This window comes from Schistocerca americana, chromosome 2 (assembly GCF_021461395.2).
Source record: "Schistocerca americana isolate TAMUIC-IGC-003095 chromosome 2, iqSchAmer2.1, whole genome shotgun sequence".
NCBI lineage: Eukaryota > Metazoa > Arthropoda > Insecta > Orthoptera > Acrididae > Schistocerca > Schistocerca americana.
Genome location: NC_060120.1, coordinates 614,662,702 through 614,687,660, shown reverse-complemented (window position 1 = coordinate 614,687,660; position 24,959 = coordinate 614,662,702). Strand labels below are relative to the sequence as shown.

The window sequence follows — 24,959 nt, the reverse complement described above, 5'->3', positions numbered from 1 at the left end:
CTAGTGGCTTATGGTAGAGTGGGAAGCCATCTGTGGGCCTGCCTCAGTAACCCACCCAATTTGTGCTGCCACATCAGTTAGATGTGTGCTGTTATTTCATTGCCATGGTCTATGAAACTGCATGCCCAGCCATCTGCCACCTGCCCCTTCCACCTGCATCCCTAGCTAGCCCACAGCCAGCTCCCCACTCTCCCATGAGCTGCTGCACAGCCCCCCCCCCCCCTCCTGCCTCCCTCCAAACCTCACCCCACAATGACCCTTCCCACTCCACATCACACCTCCACCTCACCCCAGTATACTACTCACCATGTGCCAGAAAAGAACTGGCAGTTGACTGAGAACAATATAGGGATGCGCGCAGGTGTGTGTGTGTGTGTGTGTGTGTGTGTGTGTGTGTGTGTGTGTGTGTGTGTGTGTGTGTGTGTGTACACACACCAATCGATGATGCAGCACTTCTGCCAAGTCATCTTTTCTTTACCCCTAAATAATATGTACTGTTTTGAACATTCATAAAACTTAAAACCATGTGGCAAAACAGACTAAGCTGAATGAATGAATCTGAAGAGCCATTAAGTATTGATTAAACTACTGCAGCATGGCATTTGACTGATTTTGTGGTTGAACCTAGAGGAAAGTTGGTGGTAAGAGGAAAGTTTTAAACAGTCCATGAGATGCATTCATAACAAACTGGAGCTTTGAAGCAATCAATAAGGCATATTCAGGTAGTTTAACTGTCAGGACAAATCAGTCAATGTCAAAGTAATGCTGTCCAAGTGTTTTGGGTAATTTCTTATATCAGATTTATTCTATTGGAAAATAGTGTCCTTATCTTCAGAAATCTATACAAACAACAATCATTCTAATGGTACATCTTGCTCAGTTGAAGTGTGGTTTATGTCACAATCACCATGTTTTCAGTTATGTCAGCAGGTTCTTCTTTGCATGTCCATTTCTGGCAGTCCACAGCTTCCTTCTTAATGCTACTGTATGTGTTGCTGTCCAGCATTCATTAAGGCTCTGAAACCTCTTCCTCCCACCCCTTCTCTTCCCTTTCACATATACTTCTAAAGTAGTTTTTATAAGCCCCCTCCTTCCCAAATATATGAGGTCTGTTAGGAAAGTATCCTACCCGACTTATTTTGCAAATACCTCACAAATTTGAATTTAGTGTACTTGCATGAGCCGACCTTGAACCTTTCCGTGCATCCATCCTTTTTTCCTGCCTGTCAATAGCATCAGTTGCTGGCAAGCAGCAATTGAGAGGGGGTAGCATGTAGTGCTCATGTCCCTTTTTCATTGCAAGGGAAATGACAGAATGACTGGAGCAGCATAAACTGCATCAAATTTTGTCAGAAACTGGGTAGCAGCCAGGTGGAAACCATTTGGAAGAGTCAGACAGCTTTCAGCAATGATTCTATGGGCATCACACAGATTAAGGAGTAATACAACTAGTTTAAAGATGGCTGCACATCAGTGGAGAGCGAGCCACTCTCCAATTGTCCATTAATATGCTGAAATGATCAGGTCATTGCTGAAGTGAATGCTGTATTGATGGAGAACTGTCTTGCCACTATCACACAAATTGTGGAAGAGGTTGCCATCAGCACTTTTATGGCATATTCCTTTGTGATCGAAGATTTGGCAATGAAGAGAGTGTTGGCAAAACTTGCACTGAAGCTGAAGCAAAAGCACTTTATGTTGAAGTGTCACAGGACATGCTGGGACGACTCCAACTTTATGAGCACCATAACCACAGGTGATGAGTCCTGGGTGTATGGATATGACTTGGAAACCAAATCTCATTTGTCACAGTGGAAGCATTCCTCATCGCCAAGATGAAAGAAGGCCCACCCAGTGTGCAGCAACATCAAAGTGATGCTGACTGCTTTCTTTGATTCCTGTGGTGTTGTAAATCATGAGTACACCACAGGGTCAATCAATCAACAAGGAGTATAACACAGATATCCTTCATTGCCTACATGATGCTGTGTAGCACAAGAGACCAGACTTGTGGTCAGCAGGAAATTGGCACCTCCATCACAATGCTCTAGCACATTCCTTACACTTGATTCAGACTTTTTTGGAGAATAACCAGATTCCTGTGCTACAACAGGCTCTATACTCTGATGTGCCGTATCAGGAGAGTAAGGAGCCTGTGACTTCTGACTGTTCCTCAAACTCTAGAGGCCATTGAAGAAATCCAATTACAGACAAGCGAGGATATTATGGCAACAATGACAGCTGAGCTGAACTCCATTCTGAAAGATTCTTTTTTGGTATGCTTCCAACAATGGCAGCACCATTGGGACATGTGTGTGGAATTCCAAGAGAACTATTCTGAGGGTGATTAGGTGTCCAATGCTCCATGTAAACCAATTTTTTTTTCCCAGCCAATGGTCCGATACTTTTCTAACAGGCTTTGTATGTTCCATCCACTTTATATCCATTTTTCATTACATTCAGTAATTGTTTCTGCTTTTCCAGTGTCCTCAGTATCTCTTCATTTTCACCATATCGATCCAACTTACTTTTTTTCATCCTCCACCATAACCATATCCTCTATGTTTCTTCTTAAGTCAGCACATTGCAGCAGTGTACAGGACACTCCACACAAAACAATGTCATTTCCACTAATGTTTCTCTACATTTCTGCAGAAACACCCCTTTTTCAATAAAATGCTGCTTTCATCATAGTAACCATGGTTTTAAATTCTGTTTTTTTTTTTTTTTTTTTTTTTTTTTTTTTAAGTATTTCTTATTCTTCATGTAAGTATGATATGTGTCCAATGTGTAAAAGGGAATTTGTAACACAAATTTCTTTAGCTGAAATTTAAGCTTCATTGGGGAAGTCTTAAATTTACTGTGCAGTGCATTGGCTAACTTCAAACCTGCATACTGTGGAGCCTTTTCATAGTGTGCTGTTCTGTAGCTGCTGATGTAAAATTTTTCTTTATTTCTAGTATTGTACTGATGCAACTCTGAACAAATTTTGAGGTACAGTAGTTTAACAAATTATATTGCTTTTAGCATGCTCATGTTTATTATCGTTAGCACAAAAGTTTTTGGAAACAAGTCTTGCCAGGATTCCTTATATTTTTCTCCACAGTTGATACTTATTGCCCTTTTTTGAAGTAACAATAGCTTATTTAGATTTGCTTTGATTGTTTCTCCCTACTTTCTATCTCATAATTCAGTTGAGAGGAAAATAGAACATGTTATGCAGTCTTTAGAACAACAGTGTCTTTACAAACTCACTAATCCTATTAATTGCAAATATACTCTGATTTTCATCCCATAACTATTCCTTTGAGCTTCAATGACACTCATTAATTCCTCCAACTTTTCTTCATCATTTTCGAGAAGGTCCCTGTCATCTACAAACTCAGACATTTTTCTTCCTCCGTTGTTTAACCTTTATTCATCTTGGTGAGCAGTGCTCCAAGTACTGACTGAAAGAGGATAAGACAGAAGCCTCATGTTACTCCTTTTCCCCATGTCAATCCAGTTCGCACATACTCCTCTTTCTGTAAATAACATTTTTTCCATTGAAATATAATGAGTCTACTGCTTTTCCAATCCACTTTCTTTACCATCATTATGGTTTATTCCAAGCCACAGTGTCAAATTCCTTGGGCAGATCTATAAAAAAATCTAAGCACACACACACACACACACACACACACACACACACACACACACACACACAAAGTCTTCAGTTTTCAGTTTAAGCTTTTGCTTTGTAAGGAGTATGCAGATGTGAAGGCATAAAGGCACTGAATGCAAAAGAATTATTGCCACCCTTTAATCAGCAATATGAAACGGACTAAAACAGCTAACATTCAAATATCAGAATTGAAAAAACAGGGTAGAGTTTAATGCCCTGCCAATATCATTAAAAATAAAGTAACTAGAAAAAAGTGTAGTAACTGAACAAAAGGAGAATTAGTTACAGCCTTAATAGAGGAACCATCCTTGCATTTGCATCAAGCCTCTCTCTAGCACACATAAAACCTAAATCGCCGTAGTTGGGCAAGCATTTATATGTCGTCTCTCAAACACGCATTTAGTGTCTTAACCACTGAACCATCTTGTCCAGTAAGAGTCAAAGCAGATGGTGAAAAAATAGAAGTGGGAATACCGTAGGAGAAAAAAGTTTTAGATGGTCTCTGAATGAACAATGAAGATAAAAAGGCAGAAAATGGGATCAAGAGAAAGCTTTGCAACAAAACCTGCCAGGAGGAGAGGTACAAGAGACTACATATGAAGATACTTTTTTAGGTACCTGCTTGGGAATTTGAAAACACTTGTGTTAGCATAGGAGAATTCTGAAGAACCTAATTGCATTGCATGTGAGGAAACAGAATACTTGAAGCTGTTGATAAAGATAATAGGGTGTGGAACATTCTGGTTTGAGAGTTTAATGACGGATTATTGTTCATGTTAAAGAATATGGATTAAACCTGTAAGTCACGTAATCAGACAGTCTACATACAAACTTAGTTTATCTTCCCATAGCTGTTTGCACTTCCCTCATGGTTTTGGTCCATGATGCTTGCATTCTTACAGGATGAAGACCCTTGTAGAAATTATATAAAAAATAAAAATCATATTGCTAACAAAACATTAGAACTGGAGGGAAGAATAACTTTACAAGTTCAAATGTTACCAATCAACTGTTTTGCATGCTTTGTCCAAACTCTATATTATCAGCATCATCAATGATTTCTCAGTCAGCTTTAACAGCTAAAAGGATTTATTGTTGTAAGTACTTAAACATATTTCAGTGACCAGTATTTTCTTCAACTGTACCTCTTCCTCCTGAAAATATGCTTAGAAAAATAACAATGTATTCCTGTAAGCAGCAGCTTTTTTCAAAGTAACAGCTCCCCTGCTAATTTACTAGTTCACGTCTGGCAAATCATTTCAAACAGTAAATAATACTATATTGTTAATACAGTATACAGATTAAGTTTGTGGTAGATTTTCCCATTAAGTGTGGGGATCATACCAATAACAAATGACACATAGGGCAACAATACTGCTTTATTACCATAACACAACATACAGCACATCTGAACAATATGAGGTACTAAACTGAACTGACTTCTCTAGATTCCACTCAGATATTCCACTTGGCCATGTGAGTTCTCTGGTCAGAGCTGTTACTCAAGCTGGCATCCCCACCATAGTGCAGAGCACTGGTCAGTGTGAGTCGTCGAGCAGGTGGGTCATTCACAGATCTGCTTGACCAGCCGTGTTGTGGCCAGCTGCCAAGCAGGGCACGGCTGGACTGTTTCTCTTAGTGTTGATGTAATGTGATGTAAGTGACCAACTGTGATAGGGTCAGTTGCAAAGCATAACATGTTGGGGCCATTTCTCATTGTGGAATGGCTTGCAGCACACTTGCTATATTAGGTCTGCTCAAAAATCTCCATAACTTTGTTTACAAAATTTTTCTGCACTTACCTTTTTACTTGTTGTGCATGGTCTCCTAAAAAATACTCTCTCCTACAACTGATACATCACTCTCAATGCCGTTTCCCATTTCCGGAAGGAATCTTGGTATGCCTCTTGCTGGATTGTGCGTAGTGCCATCTGCAGATTTTCTTTCATCTCGTCTATGACTGCAAATCTTCATCCTTTCAGTGGGGTTATCAACTTTGGAAATAAAAGAAAAGTCCACACTGGTTAGGTCTGGAGAGTACAGAGGATGAGGGAGCACAGCAATTTCGTTTTTTGTGCAATAGTCACACACCAACAGGGATGAATGTGCGGGTGTGTTATTTTGATGCAAGAGCCATGAATTGTCTCACCATGTTTCAGGTTATTTCCTTCTCACATATTCTCGCAGGCATTGCGACACATTCTGCTAGTACCATGGATTGACAGTTGCCCCCATGGCACAAATTCACGATTCAGTAATCCTTCAAAGTCAAAGAAAACAATCAGCATGGCTCTGACATTTGACCTGACAAGCTTTTTCTGGTGTTGGAGGACCTTTCCCCGACTCATTGTGAAGATTGAACCTTGGTATCGACATCATAATTTTAGACCCATGTTTCATTAACATTTATTTTTCTCTTAAGGAACATCTAATTCTCAGTTGCGCGATATAAAAGCTTTCTAGTTTTGTCTCATGGGCTGAACTCTGTGGCAACAAGACGCATTTCCAGATGCTGTGTCAGGATTTCGTGACATGATCCAACAGAAATGTTACATTTTTCTACAATATCTCAGACACTCAGTCTCCAATTGGCACACACACTTTCATTGGCATTCCTGACAGGAGCTTTGTCAGTAGACGTCAAAGGGCATCCTTAACTTCCGTCTGGCTATTTTTAAACCACGTGAACCATTTGTAACACTGAGTATGACTTCAGTGCTCATCACCATAGGCTTCCTGCATCATTTGGTATGTCTCTGTATGGGTTTTCTTGAATTTCATGCAAAATTTAATATTTATGTGTTACTCTTCTAACTCTGCCATCTCACAATTTGCAAACTGTGCAATCCAACGTTCTACTCGATACAGCACTGAACAATGACTAACAGACATACAACAATGAAACTTCCAACAGTTACGCACTAATCACAAGCATGTACAGGGATACCAACTGAATTGCACTGCAACACAAAATGGGTGCAAAATTATTAATATTTTGGAATTTCTGGAACAGACCTTGTATAGATGATATGGTACCAAATGTTAAGGAGGTTGGTGAGGGCAGCCAAACGAAGATTCATTTGTCGAGGAGAAGACAGGGGCTGGAAGGGCTGGGATGGCACATTGGCAGGAGGATCTGAAGCTGCCTGGGATGTGATATGTGGTAGCTATCATTGGGGTTCCCTCATGCTTCAACTGTGAGGACACTGCCTGTTGACAGATGTGAAGATATCTTAGTATAGTCAACATCTTAGGTAACTGGTATGTTGTAAACTAGCCAGTTAGTACTGAAGCTAGCTTACTGCCCATCAAATATAATTTTATCTTTCCACATTTACTCCACACACTAGCTTGATGTTGCATTATCAAGCCCAGACTCATTATTTAAATTCAAGATATTTATTGATGCACCACCACCACCACCACCACCACCACCACCACCACTACCACCAATAATAATAATAATAATAATAATAATAATAATAATAATAATAAACCAGACCCAAGGTCTGAGAAAGGAAAGATAATAATAATAATAATAATAATAATAATAGTAATACACACTATGCAGAGATCAGAACCAACCAACCAACACACAGAAGAAACCCACAAAACCAGCATGGCAACACAGGCTACAGATCAGAATAGAAAAACTGAGAAGAGACATCGGACAGCTAACACAATTTATAAGAAATGAAATATCAGACAAAAAACGAAAAAGTTAGGTAAAATCTTACAACAAGAAGCGATAGAGCAATTAGACAAAAAGAAGCAGAAATTACAAGCATTGGCCAAACGACTTAGGAGATACAAAAAAAAGTGAAAATAGAAGGAAACAAAACCAAGCATTCAACACAAACCAAAAGAAATTTTACCAGACAATAGATAACACACACATTAAAATAGACAATCCACCAAACATAACAGACATGGAACACTTCTGGAGCAAGATACGGTCAAACCCGGTACAGCATAACAGGCATGCACGGTGGATACAAGCAGAAACAGATGCATACAGGATGATACCACAAATGCCTGAAGTGATAATTTTGCAACATGAAGTCACCTGAGCAATTAATTCTATGCACAATTGGAAATCCCCTGGAAATTATAAAATAGCAAATTTCTGGCTAAAGAAGTTCATCTCAACACATTCACATCTAACTAAATTATTTAACAATTATATTGCAGACCCATACACAGTCCCTGATACACTTACACAAGGAATAACTTATCTGAAACCTAAAGATCAAGCAGACACAACAAACCCAGCTAAATATTGCCCCAGAACATGCCTACCAACAATATACAAAATATTAACTTCAGTCATTACACAGAAATTAATGACACATACAACACAGAACAAAATTATAAATGAAGAACAAAAAGGCCGCTGCAAAGGAGCACGAGGATGTAAAGAGCAACTGATAATAGATACAGAGGTGACATATCAAGCTAAAACTAAACAAAGGTCACTTACTCTGTAAGGTCAATTTTCCTTTCAATTTCAATTTGTTGAACAGATCTACCCCAAAAAGTAATCCTGCTCCTAACCCAGTAATTGCTAAGAACTGAAGTTTCATTGCGTGTCCCAATATGGAAATATCCAATAAAACTTCCCACTTAACTGCTTTTGTCAGTTTGGCAGTCACCTCAATAATTTTTACCCATGGTTAAGAACTCCACCTGCTTAGCCGTTGACCCATACTATGTCTAAGATATCCCACACAACTCATTTCCACTATCTAGCACTTTTCATGGGAATACCCTTTGTTTCAGTTTGAATGACCATGTGGTTCTCTTATTTTATCCACCAAGAACTTATCCTCATCTAATAACTTAGTACTAATTTGCAGTGTCTTGTCACACTCTCCTACCACCTCCCTATCTTCACCACCCAGTTTTACATCTTGTCCACAGATTTCCCAATTGGTCTAACAGATTCAGGTTACAATATTGTTCTCATTCAGCCATTATTATTTTTCCATGACTGATTCATCACCAACATTTTCAGATTTGCTGACTAACATATTGTCCCTATCAAAAACAAATTTCTGTAGAACATTTTCACCTTTCCCTTCACCCTCACTTTCCATCCCCTCCTCCCCTTCACATAACATCTCCTTTTCTATTCCAAACTCTCATCTCAAATCTACTTCTACTCTACATCCTCACTGGACAAGGATTTCTACCAATGTCATTCCATTTGGCATTTCATTTTACATGCCTAATGCCATCCTGGAACCCTGCTCGTACATCCTCTCCTTGCCACTTTCAGCAGTCTGTTCTATTTCATGTACCTGTCTCTCCAAGGACTGAGGTTCCAACCCTTCTCCAGGATTGCTTCCTTTTATCTAAAACTACACCTTCAACTATTTGAATATTCCTGTTCCCTGATGACAGACTCCTCTTCCCCTTTAGCAACAAAAGGGACCCTCCATTTCCTTTCCAAGCCCCTTCCAACTAATGTCCTAACCATTATAAGTTCCTTTCCCATTTCCATTTTCTTGCGGTATCTTTCTCCAAACTCGCTCCTGCCCAGGCCCACTTTGTTTACTGCATATCGTCCCCATTACCTAGTCCATTGAATCTATCTTAGTTCCTTGGTCCATTGTTTGGGTAAACCTGAATTCCTTCCAGGAAATTAATAAATTCCTGAACATTATCCCTAGGCACAACAATTACCATTTGCCTCACCTGGGCAGGCAATTTATTCTCAAGACCTAGCATAATTGTCTCAGCATCCAGTTTGTTAAGTTATTTAATTTTATTGACCCACTATTGGCAAAAGGCCTTTAAGCCACTCCTCTAAGGATCATACATCTCCCCTTTCTAGAAATCACTCAGTATAGATTGCAGCTTATCCTTTGACCAAACCTCAATCAGGAACTTTCACTCAAATTTTGACACAATCACAAAACACTGCCACCCACATGTATGCATCACTATCCAAATGACTTTATAAATGACACTTTCTCTCCGTCTTACCAACACCTCGTTAACAAATTACGAAAATATTTCAGAAACGTGACAGGATTGTCATAGGATCAAATCTACAAAACATTTTACAATTCAGAAGCAAGCTCTCTGCATGTACACTTTCATTACTCTTCATTTTCCTTATTACATAACTAACATGCTTTTCAATATTTATGCACTTATTCTCAACCTCCTGAGACAACTTTTTTACTTCTAGTTTAACCAATCTGCAGTTCTCATTACAGTGCGGCTGTGTGCTTTTAACTATTTATTCTGCATACATTACATCAACTTTTCATCACTTTGATAACTCTTCTGTCTTATTACGACAATCTTTAACCATCTCCTCTATCTCCATGGCTACTCATGCCTCCAACTCACTGTTTCTGTTGTCACATTGTTTCCTGATAACCTCAATCTCTTTCCTGAACTCCTCTGTCAAGGAATTCAGCTTCAACTTTACAGACTGCATCTCCGATTTTACTGACTCGAGAATGGTTTTCATATCATATTTGACTGAACTTACTTCATATGTAAGTGAGCTTACATCAGTTATAGCTGAGCCTATCTGATTTCCAATATTTTCAAGCATCTGTAATAACATCTCATTTGGAACCAATTCCATCTCCCCAGCATTAAGAATTGTGATCTTGCTGCATTATGCTCCTGTTTTCTATTGGATACCTGTACACGCTCTTTGACACTACCCTCTACACGATATACAAAACTCATCATTACAAATATCCTCTGCAAATTGTTCTTGTTTAATAACCTTCTGTCCTTTGTCCATCTCACCCAAACAAACATTTCTGTCTTTCACAGCCATATTGACCAATCTTCACATTCCAGGAGCAACTACACACCACTATGCTGCACTGTGCTTCATCTGCTTATTTTCCACCAACACCCTGTCCCATGCATCAAAACAGCTGTGATCATGCTATAAGCAACCAAGGAAAAAACACTCACTGTGCAGGCATGACTGCCACATGCCACAGTGGGATGTGCCCCAAGATGCCTTGCCTCCTGCAGCTGTCCCCATCTCCGTGACTAAGTGCACATTTGCCCACTCATTTGGAAGAATCAAAATATAGCAGAACTGTGCTGATGGCTATTATATCATTCCATTCTGCATGGATACACAGTAGGCACTCTTCGACTGTTTGCTGTTAGCACAGTGAGTGACACTAGACATCACACAATTGCATAATTGTTCATTCATCACTGTTCACATAGCTGGGCCACATTTCTCACACTTAAATTCTCCTAGTTTATTAAACTAAACTGTTTTGATCCTGCTTCTGGCACCAACTGTAAACTATTAAAGCTAGCTTGCTCCTCTTCAGATATAATTTCACTGGTCCACATTTACTCCACACTTGATGTTGAATTATCAAGCCCAGATTTGTAATTTAAACTCAAGATTTTTATTGATCACAACCTCCTATACATCACAGTTCCATTTTCTGTTAGAACCTCCTGGCTAATACTACAGCAGCAATGTCGAAGTTCAGAAAGTGCAAGAAGTCAAGGATCATCTCTAAACTTATTGAGTACTGACAGATATATTTAAAAACCACACGTGGCATAGTTGTTAGATGTACAGATTGATACTGGGGGGCAAGTGCTTCCAATGTTTCAGTGTGTGTGTGTGTAAGTTGTTTAGCTACTGATCTGTTATCAGTCACACAAATGCCATGGCAGGCCTCTACTATCAATTATAGTCTACAAGCTTCACATGGATGTTCTCTGGATCAAAGTCTCATGTCAAGTCTCTTGACTCCTTTGAGTCCAAATTAGCTGTTTGCATGTTGGAGTAATCATCAGTGTGGGGCATTGTCCATTTATACTTTGTCCATAGCAGCGCGATTGTCTTTGAATAGAATCCACAATGGTTTTAGGCAACTTAATGTCACAGTCACTGCTTTTCTTTTGAGCAAAATGTTGCACATGTGAGAGACCCTTTTTAAAACTTGACACGGACCTGGGTAGGGTGGCCATAAAGCTGGCCAGATCGTAGTGTCCAATAGCATCACAAATTCATAGTTTCTCAGTACATGAGAACTTTCAGATTGGTGTATGAAGAGTGTGATGGTACCCTTTTATGATTCATATAGCTCTTTGCTCACAGAACCTTTGCTGGTAGGTCTGCTGGGTCAAGGGGTTGGGATGGCAGAACCAACTCTGCTGACTGTGTGAGCAATCCTCCATACATAGTTCTGCTAGTGATCTGTGTAAGTCTTACTTGAATGCTGTACGAACACCTAGCAGCATCCATGGCAAGGTGTCCATCCACAGTCCTCCATGGTGCACGAGTGCAGCTTTTAGGGTTCTGTGTCACCACTCTATGGGTCTGTCACCCAGAGTGGTACACAGTCTAACAATTACACATAATGCCGCAGAGGTTGCAGATAGCTTCAGACAGTGCGGACTCAAATTGTCTTCCGTGGTCTGTCATTGTTTCAGAGCAGCCGAATCCAGCTATCCAAGCATCAATGAACATGCAAACTGCACTGTACACACTGTAATTGTAACTGCTTCCTACCAATAATGACTTCTGTCAGCAATTGATAGTAAGTATCTGTAACCTCCCAATTCCAACACGGGGCCAATGATGTCTGGATGCACATAGTTATATCTAAGTGTCCTAGTTGAGACTGTGTATGATCCTAGTTGAGACAATATATGATGACCAATTTTGCTTTGCTGGCACACCAGGCAAGCTTGTGCACAGGCTTAACAGTCTTGTTTTAATGTCTGGCCAAACAAAACATTCAGTAATAAGCTACACTGTTGACCTAACCCCAAGGTGCACCATATCTAATTGCTCAAAAATAATATGGTACATGGATATGAATACTAGTGGCCAAATTTTGTTTCAAGATACATCACGTAGTATTTAGAAATTAGTCCCAGGTGCTGTCTGCTGTTCTTTGCAGAGGTCAGTGAAATCACTGTTAAGTCCACAATGGCAACATTGCAGTTCTTCTCTTTTGACAGTTGTTATAATGTAGTTGTAGAGAAATAACACTGATCTGTGACAGTCTGTGATTATATTGTCAGCACCATGAAGGTAACAGGTGTGTCATGTATTGTAAAAAATTGTTAAGATGATGGAAGTGATCTTTTGAGAGGTGCCATATGGCATCTGCAAGTGATTTGCATAGATAATGGCATGCCTCCCTTTGATATCATCTCTAAAATATTTGACACAAATGGTGAGTAATTCACAGTTGAACATGGAAAATTTCAACTGTGAGGCCACTCCAATGGCCGCATTACCAGTGTCAATTGTGACAGTAAACTGGGCATCTGGTAATGGGTGGTCCAAAGTTTTCACTTCTGTGAGGCAGTCTGTGGCTAGTATGAAGAACTCCTGCACTTTATCAGTCCATTCCAATTTCCTCTCTCCTCATGTATTTTCTCCAGTGAAAGCATCAGTGAGGTGGTGGGGGGTCAGTATTGCTGCCATCTGTGGCAGCAGACATCAGCAAAATTTTACAATGCCTAGTGTCATAGGCCATATTAATTCTGTGGGGAGGGTAACTGCTTAAAGAGTTCCATTCATTTGGAGATGGGTTTGATCCCTGCAGCATTTTGTAAGTGTCAGAGAAAGTTCACTTCAGCTTTCCACAATTGTGATTGTCATTTATGACCCTGACCTTATCTTAGAGCAGCCAGAACTAGTTCAAGATGCCTTTCGTGGTTGTGTGGGGTGGCAGAAAAAGTTAGGATATCATCAAGGTAAGTACAACAAAAACAAAATTTGAAAAGAACTCCATCAGTGAACTGCTGCCAAGTTTGAGCTTCATTCTTTAATCTGTAGGGCAGGAAGAGGAAATTAGAAAGTCCCAATATGTGGTTACTGTTGTGTTAGCGACATTGTCTGGGCTCATAGGTATTTGGAAGTAAGCTTTTCTGCGATCAGTGACACTGAAAATAGTTGCACCCACTACAGAGTAAGTAAAGTCTTGGTTATTTTGAATTTGGCAACTGTTTTACATTTTTTGAGTGCTAAGGCTCCATAATCACTGCAGAGTGTTGCAGATTCATCCTACTTCAGTAAAAGTTTTATTGAAGTCCATGGGCCGTATGAAGGGCAGACCATCCCTAACTGTGAAAGTTCATCAAGAACCACATTTGCAGTTGAAGTGTCACGTGCCAGCCACCATCCTTTATGGTGGATAGCTGTGGACTGGGTATTGAGAGAATTCAGTGTGTTGTACCATTATTGATGGTGCATTGTTGAACATTCATTTGTGACTGGTTAGATGAGTGTATGGTAAACTCATCTGATGCACTGAGAGATGAGGCAGAATGTGCCTTACTGACCTTTGTTCAGTGTGGTGTGCTCAATGTCATTGACTCTGCAGCTGTGGGTTATAGTGATGGTGGGACGTCATCTGTCAAGAGTGAGCGTGGCACAGGTAGTGCTGACAACTGTGTGATGTGCGAGTGAAAGACTCTTGCATTGTTTGCGCCTGTGCACAAGTACAGTGGACACGTCTGTACGTGTTGAAGCGCTGTATTATCAGCAAGAAGTGCATCCTATGCTTTTTGAGTCTCCAGATAAAGTTGGTGTTTCATAATTAGGTTCTACATTGTCATAACACACCCCTTTAATTCGTTAGACTAAGTGACGTCATGCTGATGCCCATCAGAGCTTGAGGTAGTTTCTGGTGCACAAAGAAACATTTGAATGAATAATCCTGGAATGAGTCACCTGATGTCGTGCTGCAGTAGCACTGCATTTTTTAAAAATATGGTGAAAGTGCTGTAGGAACTCTATCCCTATGACTGGTTCACTCACATCTGTAATGAAGTTCCATGGGAACTGTTGATCTGAAACTAGTTCCAAGGTATAGCTAGTGATTCCGTGCACAGAGATAGGCAAGTCATTTGCAGAGCAGAGCTTTAGGGATGTTGTGCTAGATAGCTGCATTTGTGCATCTTGGTACTATACTGATGTCTGACCCCATACCAGTGAGGAAGTATTGACACACACTTTGACCAAATATACAGAGCCTTCCTCCCAGTGCTGAAACTGGTGCCAAGGATGTTTGTCCCAAGCACTGTAGGCATTGGTGGCTTGACATGTCAGCAAAGATCAGTGTTTCTACTGCAACCCCTGTTTACAGTTTGGGAGGGGGGGGGGGGGGGGGGTTAGTAGTTTGCCATAGCTGCAAGTAGGCTTGGAGTTACATGTGGTATCACCAAACTGTGCACAATACCAGCAATTTGGTGACCTTCGGGCAGTGACAGCACTTGGTGGGGAACAATGGTGTGTGAGTGAGTTTGGTGTCCTGGCTGGGGGTGGTGACATCACCATCATCACTTTCAATGTGTGTCAGAGTGGTTTGGCTCAGATCTAGCATTGTGTGGGATGTTATTTTCCACAGAACTGTTGTGTTGTCTGCTGTAGTACAGCAAATATTCTGTTCACCAGCCAAAGCTGCTGCTTTAGCACCATCTCATGAGCAATCATGGTAAGTGTTAGCCATAGCAGAAGCTTGTCAACCCATAAATTCCATAATGCCATATCTGGTGTGTGGGTCATGGCAAGTAGTGTCCATAGTTGGCACTACAGATGGGGCAGTATCTTATGGGCCACTTGTTCATCACAGATTGCCTGTTTTCGTTGTTTGTGGGTGTGCGACAATCACTGGAGTTAGGTGGATTTTGATGCTTCATATTTCTTTTGTTCATGTGGCAAGTACTATATCACATACTGTCAGCATGCTCTGCTAAGTGGCAAATTGAAGTCATGAAATGAGAGTGATCATCCAAAATTCCTAATGAGGTACAGACAAATTCCACTGTCTCAAACCAAAGTGCCAATTCTTCTGGCCACAATAAAGGCAGCTTGGGTTGTGCGCTAAGTCTCCAAACAGAAGTATGAGTTGTGGTTGCACTAGTGCAGTCATGAAAAACATTATAACCCATTAAGGATTGTGGAGTACTCAGGGTGCAGTTGCCGATCTGGTTATGTCCAGGCAGTGTGTGTCCTGTTGTACTCTGCCATGCATGGCAGTCCTATTCACTGATAGTGTTCACAAAGCAGCTGAGGCACTTGGTGCAAGAGTCTTGTTATTGTTCATATTCATATTTTCTTATCATATACCTTGTCCGACTTGTCGTGCTGAATCATGATTCTGATTCTTATACAAAGTTCAATAGTGGCCACTGTAGTGATGAGCTGGAACACTCATTTCTTGATAAGAAACATCCATAGTTGTATTTAGCTCATATTTGAGCACTGGCTGACTTATTACACCGACTTGGCACATCACTCATTAATCCTTGAGAGACAATCTAGAGGAACTGGTGGGGGTGATGTAACTGATGCAAGATGGCTACACTGTTACTGTGTATTATCATTATACTGAATGAAATGTCTCCCCATCTTCTTACACAGTTGTCGTGAATCACTGATATGGTAGATTTCCCTACTAGGTGCAGGGATCTTAGGAATAACATAGATGACATATTGGTGTGATATCGCTTTATTCTCATAACACAGCATACAGCCACTCAATATGATGCAAGGTTCTAAACTGAACTGACTTCTCTGGAGTCCACCCAGATGTTCCAGTTTTTTTGTGTGTTCTCTAGACAGACATATTATTCAACACTGTGTCCCCACAAGTTTATAGTCACTGCTCACCTTTGTTCAAGTGTATATTGATTCATTCTACATCACTGAAGGTTCTCCTCCTTGATGGGGTATACAGAACACAATGAGTGTATGAGACAAAATTTCAAAAATGTGTTAACAAGAGATTTTTTAATTGTTAGTGTGGATGAGTCAGTCCTGCCTGGATTATTCCTATTTTTGGGGCTGATAAATAGATGTTAGTCTTCCATCCAACATATTACTTGTCTCATTTTTGTATTTTAAATGTTAATGTTCATATTCATAAATGGAACTGATCTCATTAATTCTCTTGAAAACTAAACGGCAAACAGCTGTTGTGAAACTGGTGGTACTACTAAAGGATTATACAACATCAGAGTTGTATCTTCAGGTATGTCAAAATTAAGACTAGCACATGAGAGAATTAAAAATTATAAAAAAAATTGCAGAAATGGCAAGAATCTAGAGAGAATAAAAGTAATGTAGTATACAATTTGTAACTGGCAAAAACAAATTTAAATATAGGAGTCAACTTACTTAATTGCAGATGATTTACAGGAAAAAGTTGAGTGCACTGGATGTCCCCCACAATAAATTCTTGAAATAGTGATGAAAATCAAAACTTATAACAGGTGGAATGAAGGAGATGGTCATAAAAGAAGGTGACTAAAAAGAACAGTTAAGTTTTAAAACCAGAAAAAGGTACTTACAAATGAACAGAGATATTAAATATAAATTCCTTCACATGCTATTCTTCTTTATTTAGATGTACCTGAAGATGCAACTAATGATGTTAAACTGGCAGTACTCTTAAAGGATCATACAACATCTGTTTCCAGTTTGTCAATAATGAATACCTTCAGTGGCAGATGCCCATAATATACAATTTGCTGTTATCTTTTTTAACTGTTTAATTAGGTAAAATAATTTATGCTGTATATGAAAAATAATGCAGAAACACTATTACAGTTATGTTAACAACGAAAACCGGCATTACACAAGAAGAGGAAGAGTCTTTATGTCAACTCACCACAAAGTTCACCCGATGCACAGCAGGTGTCCAACTCATGTGTATGATAGCAACCTTTTGGCAATTCCACATCAAACAAGTGCTCTGGACATTCACTGGAAATACAGCTCAGAGCTGCCCTAAATGTGAGTCATGATAGTTAAAGATGTTTAAACATATATTTCAAATATCAAGTGAAAATAACTGTAAAGAAAGATATTTAGGTACTTGGATAAATGTTTCATGGAGTTCGCGTATTGTCATATTTGTATTCAGCCATAAAGGTTTTACAGCTTCTGCCACTCATAACCAGGAGATTTCCGTAGGCCACTGGGTATTTTATATAACTGGCCATATTAAAGTACCAAATGGTCTATAGAAATCTCCTGAAAATGACAAGAGAGAGTCACTGAAAGTTTGAGACTGAATACAAATTTCACACAACAATAACTTTAAAATAATTTATTCAAGATTGTAGCTGTGAGAAGAATGGGTATTTTACAGGCACTGTCGAAACTGATGTGACAATGTATTTATGTGATTTCTAGAGATACTATGAGTTTAGAAATGATAGTTGAGAATAATTTTCTAGACTTAAGCTTTGATAAACAGGACAGGAGTGAGACACTGAAGTTCATCCCAGGCCTAGCTGTGTAGCAGACAAACAAGAATTGGGTACTGAAAGCCCTGCTACTGATGAAACAGCAGAACTTACTGAAGGTTTAGTGACTAATTACACCCCAACAAAGGCAAAGTTCACTTAAGTCCGAATGAATACTGTTGCGAGAGAAGAACAATCAACATATAGCACACACAGAAGTTCGCCACCGAGAGAGAGAGAGAGGGGGGGGGGGGAGAGAGAGAGAGAGAGGCGGCGGGAGAGAGAGAGAGAGAGAGAGAGAGAGAGAGAGAGAGAGAGAGGGGGGGGGCGAGAGAGAGAGAGAGAGAGAGAGAGAGGGGGGGGGCGAGAGAGAGAGAGAGAGGGGGGGGGGGGCGAGAGAGAGAGAGAGAGGGGGGGGGGGGCGAGAGAGAGAGAGAGAGGGGGGAGCGAGAGAGAGAGAGGGGGGGAGCGAGAGAGAGAGAGGGGGGGGGCGAGAGAGAGAGAGAGAGGGGGGGGGGGCGAGAGAGAGAGAGAGGGGGGGGCGAGAGAGAGAGAGAGGGGGGGGCGAGAGAGAGAGAGAGGGGGGGGGCGAGAGAGAGAGAGAGGGGGGGGCGAGAGAGAGAGAGAGGGGGGGGCGAGAGAGAGAGAGAGAGAGAGAGAGAGAGAGAGGGGGGGGCGAGAGAGAGAGAGAGAGAGAGAGAGAGGGGGAGGGGCGAGAGAGAGAGAGAGAGAGAGAGAGAGAGAGAGAGAGAGGGGGGAGGGGCGAGAGAGAGAGAGAGAGAGAGAGAGAGGGGGCGAGTGACCTTGAGCGGGACTTAGCCGCTGGACGAGGCTGCCGGGCAACACGGGCCCTAGTATTACTAGGCCCGTGTTGCTGGAACATCAAAATTGCGCAACACTGATAAGGCGCGCTGGTGCTGTGCACGTGTGTGGGGGCAGGAAGTTCTGACGTCATGATGCTTGATAAGAGGCAGCGGCATATTCATTCGACTCGAGGCAGCCGCACGCTACACATCGCCATGCCGTACCGCGGTAGAAGATACACAAGGAGGAGCAGACTACCAGTGTACAAGACAGTGGATACATTTTCAATTACACCAAATGAGACTGGTCAATGTACTGCCTCCCCATTTCATTGCCCAATGCAGTCCAGAGTAAGGAGGCTGCAGTGGTGGTCTGATTCTATAATTTTGAAACATAATGTACTCAGTCAAATAGAGCCTTATATACAAAAATTTTTGCTGAGCCACTGATGTTGGTTGGTAGCATTCCTATTCATATAATATGTTGTTCAACCCACCCGACTAGGAGCCAGTTGAACAATCTCAGGTTAACAACCAGTTAAGCTCTATTCTTGGAATAGCATGAGAAATTCATTGTATGAACCCAGAATAATGCCAAACTGGAGAATAAATGAAGGATAACTTAACCAGCAATTTCTGGCCCATTAGTGAGCTTAACAGGGGAATAAGTTTTCAAGATGGCAGGAATAGTGACAGATGCAGAAAGCAGTGACAAGATTTTGCTGAACTGTTTATGAGAATGAGGAACGAGAAGGTGAGAATGCTGATTCCATCCAGATTTCACTTATCAAAGGAAGCCATACTTCATCTTTTTGGTCTAGTATGTGAGAAACTGGAGCATATAATTGACAAGTGATACTATTTCTCTGTTTTCTTAAATAATACTGTTTATTTGTAGTAACACATTTTAATTCAGTTCTGTGTGAATTCAGTCATTATTTACACAAATCAGGTGTATTAAAATAACAATTCATGCAAAAACAGTTTTGTTTTCTGGTGTATGTTACAGTTGCTGCTATATCTGGAGAGGACAGTTTCATGCTATTTATCAGGCAGTGAAAATAGAAGACTCAACCAATCATAAGACCACACCAGTTATGTGTACTGTCTGTATTAACAACTTTTTCTGTTTTAAATAAATATTTTTTGTGCTATGAATCATTTTGATAACACTAGTGTCCCAGTTTCGATCAGCCACATTATGTCAATAACAGAAATATTGTTCCATTTTGTTTTCTATTGGGAATGCCCCTTTCTGTAAAAGCCACAGCAGCGTCAGAACAGATTTCCGGCTTTTAGTGAAAATATTGAGATCACAGGCCCATTAACGTTTCAGAGGAACAATATTGTCTCCCACTTGTCATTCACTGAAGCCTGTGAACTATTTGTGCTTACTCAAGCTAAGCTTAACACAATAAGATTAAGAGGAAAGTAAGCATTTTGTTAATGCAACCACAAGTTTGTATACAAATGTCCTGAGTTCACTCAGCCACATCCATAGTGGAAAATATTGTTCACTTATCTCCCATTAGGACAACAGCTTTTCCTCTTTTAGTGAATGCTTCGGACCAAAATTTTTCACAACCTAGCATTATTCCCATAAACATGTAAATTATCTGCTCTTACTCAATCTAAGTTTGATGCAGTAAAATTAATGGGAAAGTCAGTTTTTTAAAAGAAAGCTATATGAGATAGCAGGTTTACTTCTCAGTTATTAGTATTATACACATAACCACATTCATATGCATCAAAGCAATTGTTATCTTTATGTTGTAAGAAGCTAACAGGAATCTTTAGCTAGTGAATCTGCATAATCATGACTGTGGAAGGAGTGGCTGTCAAGCTATGTTTTTAAATTTCTCTTTAATTGTCTCATGTCATTCTTTCCTTTCTTTCAGAAATGACTGTCCCACCAATGGAGCAGCCACTACTGACACACAGATATTTTGCCTCTGGTTGTTTCCTTCTGTCCATTGGAGACTTAACTGGAACTGACAAGAAGACAGCCAGCAGGATTATAAAAGGGGTGTGTATGACAATGGTCAACACACACAAGAGACAGTTTTTTAATTATTTCAGTTCTCTGATGTAATTAAATGAAAATAAAGTAAATAAATGTAAATTAATATACTTTTATTCTGAAATGATATGTTTTAATTTCTATTTTCTGATCCTAATTTTGAGCTTCGTGCTCTTTTCAACCAATACAGTCCTCTTTCCCTTCTCTGGTTCTTGTGAAGCTACATTTGAAGCAGCACCATCTAGAGTTCTGCTAATTTCTTTGCATTTGAAAGTAAGTATTGTTACTCTGAAAACAAAGCTTACTGTTTTAAGCCGAGATGAGTAGAAAAAAGGAAGATTACCATAAAGGTGTCATGCCTCCCAGATTACATATAGCTGCTGGAGCTGACTGCACAAGCCAAAGTCATGTATGAAATTCTTACAGTTCTTCTAACATTTAATAATAAGAATAAGAATCTTTATTAGCCGTTCAGTATTTTCTCATATAATGGGCTTTGTCAATAAGTTCAATTACAGTCTAAAGATGGTTATATTCTCAGAACAACGTATATATGAATCATACGAAAGTGTAGTTCAATAGCACACATTTGGAATTTTATATATTGTTAATTTTACAATAAAAAAGAAAACATTATACAAATTTATATTAAGCAGGGAGTATTCATGTTGATGAGACTGTGTCATCATCATATACATGTTGATAACACTATGTCATTATCCTAAGCTATTGATACAAATATAGAGCACTCAATATAGGTCTATTATGCCTATATGTTATATAGTGTTCTTCCAAATTTAGGTCCTACTACAGGCATTCCATGTATAGGGTGCCACCAATATATAGCCTCTGCTACCTTTTCTGGGCATAATATTTACATATTTCCTCTTGTCAACATAAGTGAAGTTGTTTGTGAATGGAAACTGATGCATATCTTTTCCCATACTTTATTCAGAAATCTAGAAATTACTTACTGATCAAGCAACAAATACCTGATCCTTTAACTAATTTCAATATGAATCATTATATTGTTATGCATATAAGTACCCTAACAATTTAGTTAAATGTTTTCCACTTACTTTCCTTGAATGTGACTGCAGCAGTTTTTGTATTTTCTACTACACTACCTCATTTACAGTATCTACCAGCCTCTAGGTATCCTCAAGCAAATATATTTGTGACCTAGAACACTTATGACTCATGCAACATGCTATTTCCTACAGGCAACAACTAAGCAAATACAAAATAATGTAGAAGTAAATAGCCAGGGTGCTATTCACTTGTTACCAACTTAACTGTCAGGTATGCTGTTCCAGGAATAACTAACCAGGGAATAAAATGACATCATAAAATGTGCACCCCAAGTTAACGTGTGGTTAGTCTCTTCCTCAGTTATTTATCCCTAGACTGTACAACTGGCCCTAGGGCTGGCAACTCTGTAGTGGCCAGTGGCTGTACTGGAGTGATGGAATCTGCCTGTAGGTTTAATCACTCCCCATACAAAATCTCTGCTACTGAAGCTTAAAGATCTTCTGTCAAAGCACAGTTAACACTAAATTGGACCCTGGGTATGGACTCATGTTTGACTCCTCTCTGTTTACACATCACACACACTGTGTAGGGAACACAGGGGCCACACACAGTGGGTGCATGCACACTATTAGTGAAGTTCACCACTTTGACCTGTATTTTTTGTGAGTGACGAGGTGTGGTCTGTACCAACAGTTGACATGTGCAGTCCATTGATATCTCAGCCAGGTGCTGTCTTGTTTGCGGCAGGAGTTTGCATACAGTGGTGGTATTCCCCTTTGATTGCCTTAGGTAAGATTGTGTAACATCCAGTTCCCAACCTAACGAATGTGCCAGTTTCCACTTATAATTCTAATTGTTTAGCCCAAACCACCTCTTCATTTTTTGTTCACAGCTCTTCTTCACTGCTCGTAGTTCAGATTACAAAGTCCAATAGTCATTAATAGTTGTAGGCAGATGTCATATGTAAAGTTTGAAGGGGCCTGTACTGGTGAAGTCCCCCTGGTGGACTGCCAGTGATTCTGGGTACTGAGTCTCCAATGCTGGTTTAGCTAAGGATCCCACGGTCAGTCAGAGGAGAGGTGAAACAGACAGAAAATCTGTGCCCAAGATCAGTTTGTGAACATATGCAGCCACAAACTGCCATGTAAATTTCTCATATGAACTGAGGTACACAGTGCACCTGACATCATAAATAGTGTGGCAGAAGTGTCATTTGCAACAGGCGGGCGGATGGCAGATGTAGTATGTTCCATTTGTGGTAGTTTCCTAGGAATCACACTCACTTCAGAGCCAGTTTCTATATGGGTGTCTTGATTTCATGCAGTGCCTAACACACAGACTGCCACCATCATTTGTGGATGGGGTAGGACTAGTTATTGTTGTACATCATGAGTATAGTCATTGCTGTGGGATTGCAAGAAATCTATCAGCTAGAAATAATTTGTTTTTCTCACCTTTTATTTGTGTAAGATTAAGGCTGACTGTATCTGAGGGGGTAATTTAATTAACCAGGGCATCCAGAGCATGGTGTCTGGCATGACAGCTGAGTTGATCAATTCACGGAGGTTATGTCCTGCTTCCCAATCTTTCCTCACAATTTACTTCTTGTAGCTGTTTTCTGGTGTCTTGGCAAGTCAGCAGAGCAACACAGCCTTTCCTGTGTTGAATTTGATTTCAGCCAGTGGTGCTTTTGTGATGTCATTAATAACGTGGGCATGGCCCCCTAATGTGGCTTAGGAAGGCCAGTAACTTAGTGGCATTATCAATGATTCCATAGATGTGTAATAAAAATTTGATGATTGTGAATCATGTTGCTGAGTGTTCTGGTTTGGAGACTGATAGTTTAGGTTAAGAACCTGATTGTATATGTGCCCCAAGAAGTCCTGTTGGGGATGTGCTAGAACATTTGGTACAAGATCAACCACAGACGAGATTCCAAGGACTGAGGGTGGCCCACTCGGTTGGGCACTGAATCTGATTATAAATGTAGATGGAAAGTAACATAAGGTGCTGTGATGCAGATGTGAATTAGCTGCCTGAATACTGTTTTGTTAAGTGAGGCAAGACTTGCCTCATTACCGCAAGCATCAAGGAGGCTGAAATACATTGAACACTGTTGGTGGACACATTCACCATTGCTACTATTGATGGTAAGATCTGGTAGCATGTTACTTCCATCTTTCACACCAATCATAGTCTTATCAAAGTGGAAGAGGAGACTTTTTTTTTTTTTTTTTTTTTTGTTTGTGGTTTTAGGGCGCAAAACTTCTATGGTCATTAGCGCCCAGCCCGTGACGTAGAAAACAGGAAAAAAACGAAATTTAAAATCAGCAGCAATGGAAACATAGTCAGAAAATTGGAGAAACTAAAGGCAGAAGGAATGCTTAAAAGTCCACTATAGAAAGGGGTTGGTTGTCCACAAAAAAAAAAGCTTCAAATGACTGACGTCATTTCACTGTCACTAATAAACTGTAGAACGCGGTCAGCTGAGCGCGTGTCATCTGCTAAAATCGACGATAGATCAGGCGATAGCTGTAGACGGGAGCGTAACGGATTAAAATAGGGGCATTCAATTAAAAGGTGTCTGACCGTCCACAGCTGAGAGCAGTGGGGACAGAGTGGGGGAGGATCACCGCTTAAAAGATGTCGATGACTAAAAAGACAGTGCCCTATCCGGAGTCGAGCTAAAATTACCTCCTCCCGACGACGCGTTCGGGAGGAAGAGGTCCAAGCGCAAGGAACGGCTTTCACTTCCCGCAATTTATTGTGGGGAAGTGTTGACCAATGCGCATGCCATAAATGAGTAACTTGGCGACATAAACCGCTCCGTAGATCGGTAAACGGAAGAGACTGAAGAGCTGGCCGAGGAAGAGAGACTGCAGCCTTGGCCGCTATATCGGCCGCCTCATTTCCACAGATACCAGCGTGTCCCGGGAGCCAGAGGAACGCCACTGAGACGCCCCCCAGGTGGAGCAAGCGCAGACAGTCCTGAATCCGGTGGACCAGAGGGTGCACAGGGTAAAGAGCTTGGAGACTTAGGAGAGAGCTGAGAGAATCTGAGCAGATTACGTACTGTATCCGCTGATGGCGGCGGATGTAGTGGACAGCCTGGAGAACAGCGTAAAGCTCTGCAGTATAAACCGAACACTGGTCGGGAAGCCGAAAGTGATTTGGGGTGTCGCCAACAATATAGGCACTCCCTACACCTAACGATGTT

General features: G+C 40.5%; 1 protein-coding gene across 2 annotated transcripts in view; it reads right to left on the bottom strand.

Moving 5' to 3' along the window:
• The window catches only part of LOC124595027 (von Willebrand factor C and EGF domain-containing protein-like), a 181,633-nt gene that overhangs the window by 62,871 nt on the left and 93,803 nt on the right, over positions 1–24,959 (bottom strand). For both annotated transcript variants that reach the window (XM_047133586.1, XM_047133585.1), the window contains exon 4: positions 17,308–17,426. In XM_047133586.1, the coding sequence (XP_046989542.1) occupies positions 17,308–17,426 (119 nt within the window). The remainder of the gene's footprint in view (positions 1–17,307; positions 17,427–24,959) is intronic.